The sequence below is a fragment of the Zootoca vivipara genome, chromosome 3, assembly GCF_965207765.1.
Source record: "Zootoca vivipara chromosome 3, rZooViv2.hap1.1, whole genome shotgun sequence".
Lineage (NCBI taxonomy): Eukaryota > Metazoa > Chordata > Lepidosauria > Squamata > Lacertidae > Zootoca > Zootoca vivipara.
The window spans coordinates 63810566-63822800 of record NC_142586.1 but is presented as its reverse complement, the minus strand read 5'-3'; the positions used below and the strand labels follow the sequence as shown (position 1 = coordinate 63822800).

Genomic DNA, 12235 nt, shown 5'->3' with positions numbered 1-12235 from the left:
CTTGATTTTTGTATTCTCTGAACTGTCATTTCTGCTTTCAGCTTTTCTGTTAGGACAATTTGCCATATTCTGTTGAACTATTCTTCAATCTATTCTTCCAGTTCCTAGATGCTGTCATATGGGCTGCTGTCAACAAGTACATGGTAAGATTTTTATGACACAAATCCTTAGCCTCTCACTCAACAAGTTGACAGTAAGGTCATGGGGTGGGGGTCACTCTCCTTTGTTGGGTGATCTACAATCCTGAAAATCTCTCCAGGAAACCTGAATTTCTCTACATCACCACACCATTTGTGATACTTCAACAATCCATATGGCATATTAACCTATCACCTAGAAGCATCCTCAGTAGCTGGAAACTAATTGCTATACATTTATGATGATAAACAATATATGCCATAGCTGTAGCATGAATTTTTTAGGTCTTAATTCTGACAAAGGCCAGTTGATTCATTCTGTATTCTCTCTTCCAAACCCACAAATTATTGTATAAGATTTACTTTTATGGTGCTTAACTTTCTAATTATAGTTTCTATTTTTGTGGAAGCTCTTAGTATATCTAGATTAAGACAGCTGTGTGTGATATTATCAAAAACAAAAATTTAGATTTAAATAATATAAATTAAAAATTCTCAAGTTTTGCTTTCAGCAGACACTAATTGCATAGTTTAATAACCCCTCTGAACTTTGTGCACATTGGACTTATTTTTATTTGCTCTGGCTAAACGAGCACAGAAGAGCATACTTTTCCATGAGAAAAGCGAATACTGTACTGTCAATATTAAAACTTATTTATTCCTATGAGAGTTGTAGCCACAGATTATTATGTCTTTGAGTTACAGTACATGAATACAAAATCTTTCCCAACTGCCCCTGTTTATGGATCCATACACAAAGATTTGTTCTTTTTATCCTTACCAAATAATTGGGGTTGATCTCCCACCCCCTGCTTCCCTTCTGTCCTCTGTATTTTCAAGCATTTCAAGCATGTGCAATCCTATGAACATTTAATTGGAAGAAGCAGGTATCTCAGTGTACGCACTCCCAGGTAATTGTGTACTGCATAGGATTGAAGCCCAAGGCACATTAGCTAGGAAGCACGTTCAATGAAATCAACAGATTTACTTCAGAGTATAGTCAAGAGTGTGTGCTAACCAGCTGAAAGGATATTTATTTAAAAGGTTTATAGATCACCTTTCTACAAATGTTCTCCAATACAACTTAGAGAGCACTGTCAGTTTCCATTGATTAAATTACAGCCAGGTGTCTCTGTGTGTTTTTATGAAAAAGAAAGAACTGGGAGCTTGAGTTATGAAAGTTTTGAAAAGCTATTAAATATATACTTAGCAGCTGGTATCCAATCTACTCACAGACAGCAGAACAGAAAAGGCAATTTCTGACAATCCCTCTCCCTACAGTACCCACTCCCCCCAAATCTGCCCAACCCTCTCGGGTAGATTCAGAGGGGACATGAGGAGCTGCATCAAAGATGAGAGGAGTCACAAAATTATTATCATACAGTGACCACAGCAGTTTTTGTGCCAAAACTGGCCCTAAACCCAGGTTGAAATCAATCTAGAAAATTAGTTTCCTTCAAGAGCACCTAAATATGGTCCGCGACCACCTGCTCAAGAACCTTGCCCAATAAAGTTTCTGTGATTCAATTCTGTTATTCTATGAACCTCTGCTTTAAAACCTCAAAGGAAGGAGAGTCTACCACTTCTTGTAGGAGTCTGTTCCACTGTCAAACAACTCTTCCTTGTCAGAAAGCTCTTACTGGTGTTTAAGCAGAATCTTATTTCTTCTGACTTGAATCCATTGGTTCAGGTCTTAGAAGGTCAAGGGTCCTGTGCACAAGTGGACCCTTGTGCACTTTGTCCACATCCTTGAGCCTTACTAACTGAAACTCATCCAACACAACCAGACTAGAAACTGCTCTGGACACTCTTTGATATCTGCTGTAACAGCAGAGTCAAGATCTCATTGGATTCAAACGATTTTATCCTCAAAATGCTTTGCATACAAGTCATAGCGGTTCTGCCACTTCCTTCTGGCTAGACTCTTAAGAACTGGAAAAGCTCTGCCAGTTGGCACAATGAGGATTCAATTCACTCCCACTAGGCAGGCATGGTGATGATGCTTCACCAGTGTTCGATTGTTTTCTCACTCTAAGCTCTGGAGTACACCAGGGAGCCAAGCAGGTTCCATAAGCAGGAGAGGGCACTATGGGGCAATCATGTCAACGGACTGAACCATTCAGATGTTCCAGAGGTCAGACAAGGTTTCTACAGCAGCACAAGTCATATCAGCTGGAAAACCTGCATAAAATTTGGGAATATTGTCAAATACAGATTTATTCGTTTTCAGTACTGCAGACCAATACAGCTGCTGTTCTGGAAAGCAAGTGAAAGTAACTCCTTTCTGACTTTACTGTGCTGTATGCACACAAACTGAAGGGGTAAGAAAGGGAAAAGCAGAAATGGGAAGAAATAAATTCTAACGGGATAACAGAATTGGGCAGCTTCAGAAAGCAGCAGGGGTTGCATAAAGTGGGGCTAGGATTCTAACTTGCACATCTGTGTCCATCTGTGTCCATCTGTGAGCAGTGCAACAGAGTGTTCTTTGCAGGATTTCGTGTTGAATGAATTAATAGTTGAATGAGGTGGAGCTCTTGGATTCATCTTTTTTCTATTTTTTTTGTCCAAAGAATTCTGCAGCTGCAACTAATCTGTCATGTTATTCCCATTTGCTCTCAATTTTAAAAACTGGTAACCTGTCGTAAGAAATATAAATGAGTGATAGGTAAGAGGGAAATCAAAAATCCTGTTGAAGAGCTCTCTTTTTCAAAAAAAGAATCTTTGGCACAGTTTTTAGGATGTTCTTCATCTGTTAACTAAAGACAGTTGTAATGTGCCAGCTTGAGTAGAAAAAAACCAAAAGTACTGTAGTGGAGAACAGCTATAAAAAAGACTGGAAAGAATGCAAACTGGGATGCCTTGGTGTGAAAGTGCTGAACTGATTATTGTGTCCAGCCAAAGGAATATTAATGACTTGTGAAATACTCTGGGGTGAGCTGGGGCAGATGAACTGTTCAAAATTGAGCTCAGGGAGCGTCTATGAGCCAGATCCCACTAATGGATGACAACAGTAATAATGTTCTTTCCATTTTTAATATCCAGTGCATACGATGTTCAGCTGTAACAGAATGCTGTTTATTAAGATACTTCATGGGTATTGAACTTCATGGGTATTGATCTTCTGAAACATATTACAGACATTTACATTTTTTTAAAAAAGCACTCACACTGTAGGCCCTCTATAATTTTATCACCAACATTCGGTGTCAAATCCTGGAACATTTATACTAGCAAAGAGAAGAGGACCACGAGGACAGGAATTCTACTCAGTCTTCATTACTGTTACAGGTAGGTAGCCGTGTTGGTCTGAGTCGAAGCAAAATAAAAAAATTCTTTCAGTAGCACCTTAAAGACCAACTAAGTTTATATTTTGGTATGAGCTTTCGTGTGCATGCACACTGAAATGTATCTGAAGATGTATCTGAAGAAGCTCATACCAAAATATAAACTTAGTTGGTCTTTAAGGTGCTACTGAAGGAATTCATTACTGTTGCAAAGGGAACGTGTTCAGTGAAGAAGCTGCAATGACCCATCTTTCCTCACCGACATTTCTTTGAAGCAGACACAGGGAACAAAGTGATGTGGATGGGAATGGATCAGCCCCTCTAGACGAGTAATTATTTCATAGTCGGGAAGAGCAATGGTAGCAATATTGAGACCCAGCATTCGGGAGACGACTTCTCTGAAGTCCGCCAGCTGTAAAAACAAAAGGGGGGGGGGAGAGACATTAAATTAAATATCATGTCTCCTCCTCCCATACCAATTTGTCCATGCCCCAAGCATCTGAAGCTCTTCTTCAATTCTCATGCCATTGATGTTAAGGTGGGCAGGCAGAGAGCCTTTGGGGTGAGGCATCCTGCCAAGGAATCCAGGGAGTGTTCCTGGTGTCTGTTGTTATTTTGGTGCCAAAGGAAGATGGTTTTGCTTGTTTGCTGCCCTTTTAAGATGCTTGGAGTTTTATACCAAATTAAGTTTGAATGTTTTATGCTGCTGTTTTATTGCTATGGCTTTGTTTCTCTGAAAAGGCTTTTGTTTTCAATATTAATCCTAACAAAAAGGAACACATTGCATAACGAAAATGTAAATGAACGTAAATGAATATAACCAAGAGCATATTACAAAATTATAAGAGAAAAAATTCTTTGGATATACATTGTCCTCACCCTCAAGCCAAGCTAAAAATGATGATGCTTTCCACACTTTGTCTTTAGTCGTTTTTTAAAAAAGATTTGAACCTATTTCCAGGTCTAACTCTGGGACTGTATCTTGTAGATAATTCAGTAACAATATTTTTGAGTAATTTAATAACAAATATCCAGTCTTTTCTAAAATAAAAATTTTGAATGGTAAACCAACATGTCTGAATGACTGGACAGCTCATGTATGTGTGTGTGTGTGTGTGTGTATACAATTTGCACATTGACCATTACATCTCCAGCACTTGTTGTCACAGTATATCCTAGAAAGTGCCGCAGGGCCCATTGTTGTTCAATATCTTTATAAATGGCTTGGATGAAGGAATTGAGCAGAGGTTCATCAAATTTATACATGACACCAAGCTGGAAAGGTAACTAAAGTTGCAGAAGACAGAATTGGATTCAAGATGACCTTAACAGATTGGACAACTGGGCCAAAACAATCAAAACCAATTTTAACAGGGACAAATATAAGCGCAGGAATAACCAGCAGCATAATTCTATGATTCTATGCTGGGAACATGCAATATCTCTGCAACAAGAGTGCTACTATAAAGAAGTTGTTCTCTTCCTGTGGCTTTATGCTGAGCTCCAAATTGTTTTTGTTTTGTTTGTGCTAGGAGAAAGGTTTTATATTGCTATTTTTGTAGGGGAGGGTTGTTTTAGTTATTATATTTTGCATTTCTAATGTGGTATAATGCTTACTTTTGCAGAGAATTTTATAGATGAATAGCCATAGAAATTTTAATGAAAACAATGATGCTCATCATAAAAAAGAGAGCTTATAATAATTTATAAAATGCATAGAATGCAAACTATGAAACAGGAAATTATTGCCTTTCTAGTATAAAATCACACCAAGAAATGAACCCAATGTCGCTAAAAAGCTTTACATGTCCTTTCAAAAAAACCAAACTGGGGTGTTAAAATTTGGCAGGGACTCTTTGCAAGGATGGGGAATCTTTTCTCTGTTGATGGTTGATACTCCCTTGGGTGGGAGTAGTTATTGGAAGAGGCTTCATGCGGATGGTGAGTGAGATCAAAGCCAGAAGTGGGTGGAGCCAGAGCCAATCGCATTTAGCAATGTACTTGAGCATCACCGTCCAAGGTGGTTTGTCAGATTTGGAGGCTACAGCAATGGCCCTTGACTTCCCCCCCTTGTCCTCCCTTTGCTGTTTCTCTCTCTCTCTCTCTTTCTCTTTCTCTCTCTCTTCTCTCTGTATGGCACATGTGTGTGTGTGTGGATGGGTGGTATATATGCATGTCTGTTGGGTGTGATGCAGTGGCTCTCTTTCTTTGTTACTGTGAGGGACAGGAGCTATAGACTGCCCCCTCCCATCGTGACCACCAGTTCCTCTCCAAGCACAAGCGGGAAGGAGATGAGTCCAGCGGGGAAACAGGAAGTAGAGCGCAGGGCTCTGACAGGGTCACAGAGCCCCTGCGCCGACCGGGAGAGGAAGGAAGGGAGAGGGAAAAGGGGAGGCAGGAAAACACGGCTAGAAGACCCCTCCCTCCAGTTCCGGAGCTGCGCATGAAGAAAAGGGGGCGGAGATTGGGGGGTTCCCAGACTACTTTGTTGGAAAAAGACGCGGGAATCCCCATTCCGGGGTACTGACCCAGACTGAGAATATGTACATTGTACAGCTTCTGCACTGTAAATAGTTTGCACTTAATAAAAGCATGAAAAGGCAACGTGTCGGAGTCGTTACTCTAGAGTAGCCGCCAGCGACCCTGTGACAGTTACATAATACTGAATAAAGATTATAAATTAAAAGAAATTATAATGAGGCATTATTGACCTCATTTTCACATACATGTTAAATTTATGGGCTTGGTCTATGCCACTTCAGGCAAGTAGGTACTCACATAAAACCATACAAAGTTGGAGAAGTACTTGTAAAACCCATCTAGTCTAAGTGCCTAAATGATGCAGGAAATCCAGAACTAGAGTATACCCAACAGGTGGCTGTCTAGCCTCTGCCTGAAGATGTCCAGTGTGGGAGAGCCCACCTCAGCAAAAATGCACATCTCCACAGAAAAAAAATAATTGCATGTGGAAATCTAGCATGTCGCAATAAGGCTAGATCCTTGACTTATCATTTTCTGTGCAGAAGGGATTTTTTTTGTATGAAAGAGCAGTCAGTCATATTAGTCCTTGGATTTTATCTGAAGTGATAAAACCTAGCTTCAGGGTTTACCACCTCCATGAAAAGTATTGAGTAGTCAGAAAGAAAAATGGATGGATAAATATTCAGGTTAGGTTTCCTGCTCAGTTTCAGGAAAAAAGCTGGAAGTGATTGTCTTCTGCAAAATATCCAAACTTGAAAGTTCAATAACTTTTAGTCAAAACAGTTGAGGAAGAATCTGAAGTTCTGTTTATTTTATACTGCAACCACACATTGAATATTACACACTTCATTGCATAACTTGAATAAATGTCAAAATGTATTCAGATCTTTGTGGTTCATTGTGTCCAAAAATGTCTTTTTCCAAATGCTTGCAATTGTTTGTGCTCTTTAATCTGGTGTTATTAGAATAGGTGGCATTTGATGCAACAGATTGCATTATCCTTGTTTTGAGAATAACAACAAGCTGTCAGAAATCTGCCCAAGAGAAGTGCTATTATCAAATGAAGTGCTTTCTATATCAACTACTTTTATTCATGGAAAAGGGCAACCACTTCTATTCTATGAGTGCTGTAGTATACTGTGTGGGCAGTTTAATCTCAAAGCTTTTGTATAAAATGCAGAAGCCACTCTGACTATGAAGGTGTAAGGAAGGTCTGTCCAATCTTTTTTGGGCCCTGGGAAGAGGCTTCTTCAGAGTTAGTACTTTCAAAGCAGAAGAAGCTACCCTGTAACCCCTTCGATTGTCATTGGACTCCAACTCCCATCAGCCCCACCCAACATGGTCAATGCTCAGGACTGAAGGGAGCTGTAGTCCAACAAACTCTGGAGGACTTGGAGGGAAGAAAGGTGAGGTACTTACATCTACTCTGTGACAATTTGAGGTGGATTGAAAGAATCTATTCTAGACCTAGATTATCGAGACCAACATTAGCTGGAGAAATAAACAGCTCTGGCTGAGGAACAGGCTGATTAAGTAAGAAGTGAATGGTTATTTGTTTCGTATGGAACCAACACATCCAATACACTGATCACTATGATGTCACTAGTCTATTGAAAAATCCTTTTTACATGTAAACCCCTAAAGAGTAGTCAGTAGTCAGTACTTTTATATTTGTAGCCAGTGCATCAGTGCATGTTCAAATATATAAAAGGATGTCATATAGAGGAGGGTGAAAGGTTGTTTTCTGCTGCTCCAGAGAAGCGGACACGGAGCAATGGATTCAAACTACAAGAAAGAAGATTCCACCTAAACATTAGGAAGAACTTCCTGACAGTAAGAGCTGTTCGGCAGTGGAATTTGCTACCAAGGAGTGTGGTGGAGTCTCCTTCTTTGGAGGTCTTTAAGCAGAGGCTTGACAGGCATATGTCAAGAATGCTTTGATGGTGTTTCCTGCTTGGCAGGGAGTTGGACTGGATGGCCCTTGTGGTCTCTTCCAACTCTATGATTCTATGATTCAGTATAATTACCAATATACTGACTCAATGAAATTTGGAAGTAGGATGAAAATTATGTATTTTATATACAGAAGCCTTTAAGACATATTATACAGCATCTACCCAACAAATTTGTGATCTACACGGCTCAGGGTGTTTTTGAGTGTGAGAGATAGGGCAAAAAGAGTTAATAAACAAAGATGGACTGGCAAATTCTTTTTGACACGGGCTACCTTGAAATGTACCACTGAGCCTAGGGCTTGCTGATCAGAAGGTCGGCGGTTCGAATCCCTGTGATGGGGTGAGCTCCCGTTGCTTGGTCCCAGCTCCTGCCAACCTAGCAGTTCGAAAGCACGTCAAAAATGCAAGTAGATAAATAGGAACCGCTACAGCGGGAAGGTAAACGGCGTTTCCATGTGCTGCTCTGGTTTGCCAGAAGTGGCTTTGTCATGCTGGCCACATGACCTGGAAGCTATACGCTGGCTCCCTCGGCCAATAATGCGAGATGAGCGCGCAACCCCAGAGTCGGTCACGACTGGACCTAATGGTCAGGGGTCCCTTTACCTTTTACCTATTGAAGTGAGAGCTGGACCATAAAAAAGGCTGATCGCCAAAGAATTGGTGCTTTTGAATTATGGTGCTGGAGGAGACTCTTGAGAGTCCCATGGACTGCAAGAAGATCAAACCTATCCATTCTGAAGGAAATCATCCCTGAGCGCTCACTAGAAGGACAGATCCTGAAGGTGAGGCTCCAATACTTTGGCCACCTCATGAGAAGAGAAGACTCCCTGGAAAAGACCCTGATGTTGGGAAAGATTGAGGGCACAAGGAGAAAGGGACAACAGAGGATGAGATGGTTGGACAGTGTTCTCGAAGTTACCAACATGAGTCTGAACAAACTGCGGGAGGCAGTGGAAGACAGGAGTGCCTGGTGTGCTCTGGTCCATGCGGTCACAAAGAGTTGGACACGACTAAACAACTAAAGAACAACAACAACCTTGAAATGGCATAAATAATACACTAGTAAAAAAAGAAGTCTTCTTTCATTTATGGAATTTAACTTTTTGCAAACTAAAGAGTATTTTTAAACTCACACCAATAAAAAGGAATATAACATTCTAAGCACACACCCGAAATTGCTTCAGATACCAAGTTGCTAAATGCCAAGAGCTGCTTGTCGGTCATATTATTACACACCTGTTTCTCTCTTTTCATCACTGCCTGTAGAGTAGATTTAAGTGTTCCCAGTTCACTGGTAACAGATTCCAGTCTGCTTTTGGCCTTCTCTTTATCTTCCTTTGCTTCACGCTCTACATCATGCAACTCTGATTTGACAGAGGTCAGCTGCTTCTCAGCCTTTGTCTTCATCTTTTCCAGTTTCTCTTGGGACTTGCTTAGATCTTCTATGGTTCTGTCCTGCTCCAGTGTCCTGATCTGTGAAAATATTCCAGAGTTGCCTCAGGAGGGGTATAAACAGTAGGCTATCTAGTGCAAGGGGGTATAAGGTTAAACTACGTACATAAGATGTGAGAGATCCCTGCTGAGATCTCTTGAGGTTTACATTTTTATGTCAAAGCAGCCGGTTTTGATTGCCGGAGTGCAGGGGATGGTGTGGTTAACCTTCTGCATGCCCTCATGCTGTTTTATTGATCTAAATCCTGCTACCCCAAATTTGCTATTTGCCTTGCTGAATAAGGCATTGTATATCTCCTCCCCACCCCCTGGAATAAATTGCAGCTTTGGCCAGGTGGGGATGGTTAGATTAGAAAATGGTGTGAAGGGAAAGTTAAACTCCACCCCCCTTAATGCGGAGCTGAAAATGCATGCTTTGGAGTTGTAAAAAAAGGGGGGGAGACTAATCATTCTGCCATCAGAATGGTAGCAGCTGGAAGAGCAGCACAGGAAGAACATTTTAATATGAGGAAAAGTAACTAAAATATTTAGTTAATAGTAATCAGACGCAAAGAGGGGGAGAGGGGGAGAAGCCAGCAATTAATCCAGGGAATTTTTACACAGGGTGTGTGCTCTACTGCCAAGGCCCTTGCCTACGTTTACCCAGAAACAAGTGGTGCTGAGTAGACTTGCATAGGCTTGTGTTATTAGCTACTAAGACATTAAACAGAAATCCAAGATTCTGAAGAACACAAATTTCTCAGCATTTCTAAACTGTTCCATTTTGCCAAGTACTCAGCATGAGCTGGACAGTTTTGGATACACATATGTAAAATTTATGCCTGTTGTCTTTGTCCATGGAGTTTTCTTGGCAAAATACTGGAGTGGTTTGCCAGTTCATAAAGAAGGCTGACTGCCGAAGAATTAAAGTTTTTGAATTATGGTGCTGGAGGAGACTCTTGAGAGTCCTATGGACTGCAAGAAGATCAAACCTATCCATTCTGAAGGAAACCAGCCCTGAGTGCTCACTGGAAGGACAGATCCTGAAGCTGAGGCTCCAATACTTTGGCAACCTCATGAGAAGAGAAGACACCCTGGAAAAGACCCTGATGCCGGGAAAGATTGAGGGCACAAGGAGAAGAGGACGACAGAGGACGAGATGGTTGGACAGTGTTCTCGAAGCTACCAATATGAGTCTGACCAAACTGCGGGAGGCAGTGGAAGACAGGAGTGCCTGTCGTGCTCTGGTCCATGGGGTCAAGAAGAGTCGGACACGACTAAACGACTAAACAACACCACAATGTAAAATTTAAACTATCCACTGGCATCTGTACACCTTTTGAGCATGGCTTAAAACAGATATATATAATATTCCCTCACCTTCAGTTCGTTGGTGTCAGCCAGTTTAGCTTTCAGGTCTGTATTTGTTTCTCTTGCTAAGACAAGTTCATTCTGTAATCTGTCCAGCTTTTTTTGTAGCTTCCTGACCATCAGGTTGGCATCATCTCTCTCCACAGCCAGGGCTGTGCGCACTTGCTTCTCCTCCTCTAGCTGTGCTATCTTCTGACGCAAAAGTTTCATGTGTAGCTCTTTGCTGTCAAGCTGCTCTTTTTGAGTTCTCAACTGCATTGAAAAGTTAAAAAGCAGTGATCACACATACACACGCCACAAAATCAGACTTCACCCTCGTGAAATATAATGGTGAATATTTATTTATTTATTTATTTATTTATTTATTTATTTATTTATTTATTTGCCACCTGCAGGAAACATATTAATGTTAACCTTTTTTTGCAGATGTTAATAGGCTCTTTGAAGGGCAGACAGGAAATTCCACCAAAGATCAGCAGGAGGTGGACACTGACTTGGGGGCAGTGGAGATTTGGGTGAATGAGTGGAATGTGTTACTGTTTTAGGATGCTGTCTGAGGGTTTGCATCTTTCTGTTCTTCTCAAGGGGTAGAGATTGCTTTTAAAACTAAGCTGCATCTAGGCAGCAAATCACCCAACAGAATGGCTGCTGTGTGGTTGAGAAATAGGGCCACTAAAGCCATTGGGAATGACACTGTGTAGTGATGAAGAATTCTTACCTGGACACTACAAAAGGGATGACTGACCCCATAGACTACTCATAGAGGAAACCATATTTCTTTTCTCATACATGGTCCTAGTAATGATGTTCCCACTGCCCCTGAATCTCTAAGAACTGTAACCTCCTCTCCCAAACGTCTCTCTTTTGCTTCTGCTCAAAGGTCTGTCAAAAGTGATGGGGAGGATTTTGCCAAAAAGCTCAAGGCAGCATACATGGTTGTCACTCTCCCCCATTTTTATACTCACAACAAATCTCCCTGATACTGATCCGACACTAACTGCTAGAGTGACTACCCCATGCTGGTCTAAATAATCAGGCGCTGCACTTTATTATCTTTTGAAAGGTGGTATTCTCAAATCTTGCTCCACTTTCCCTACCTTTCTTTGTAGATTGCGAGCCATGATCTTATTCTCAGTTAACGTGTCTCCTTCCAGTTTGATCAATTGGTCTGCACGAGCCAATACTGCATCCAACCTCATATCAAATCCAATATCCGCTGCCATTCTGTCAAGATTCATCTTTTCAGAAAGTTGATCCAGGAATTTAAGATACTTCAGAGAGCGGGAAGAAATGTAGAAATAAATGAAAAGAGGCAACAAAAGGTCATCCAGTACATTCAAAAAGGAAAAGTGCTTTCCTTTTCCCTAGCAGGTGCTTTGATAATGTAATTATTTCTAAAAATAACTTGTGGAATTCAAGCAGGGTATGTGTGCACAAAACAGGGTCTGCTTAGCTATAGGAAGCCTTTATATCAAGTCAGACCATTGGTCCATCTAGCTCAGCAGTTCTGAGCTGGCAGCAGTTTTCCAGGGTTTCACCTGGAGGATGTTCCCAGTCCTATTTGGAGATGTTGGGC

General features: G+C 41.0%; 1 protein-coding gene across 4 annotated transcripts in view; it reads right to left on the bottom strand.

Annotated features, from left to right (window-relative positions):
- Window positions 1-820: 820 nt before the first annotated feature.
- Window positions 821-12235, bottom strand: part of LOC118082005 (damage-control phosphatase 1) — a 55937-nt gene continuing 44522 nt past the window's right edge. Inside the window, exons 8-12 of one of the 4 annotated variants that reach the window (XM_088666273.1) lie at window positions 11757-11930; window positions 10669-10911; window positions 9094-9330; window positions 3681-3833; window positions 821-2773 (exon numbers count right to left, since the gene is read on the bottom strand). In XM_088666273.1, the coding sequence (XP_088522399.1) occupies window positions 2759-2773; window positions 3681-3833; window positions 9094-9330; window positions 10669-10911; window positions 11757-11930 (822 nt within the window). In that variant the 3' untranslated portion in view covers window positions 821-2758. Of the gene's footprint in view, window positions 2774-3151; window positions 3834-9093; window positions 9331-10668; window positions 10912-11756; window positions 11931-12235 lie in introns of those variants that run through there. The other 3 variants (XM_088666272.1, XM_035108746.3, XM_088666275.1) reach the window with 3 other exon arrangements.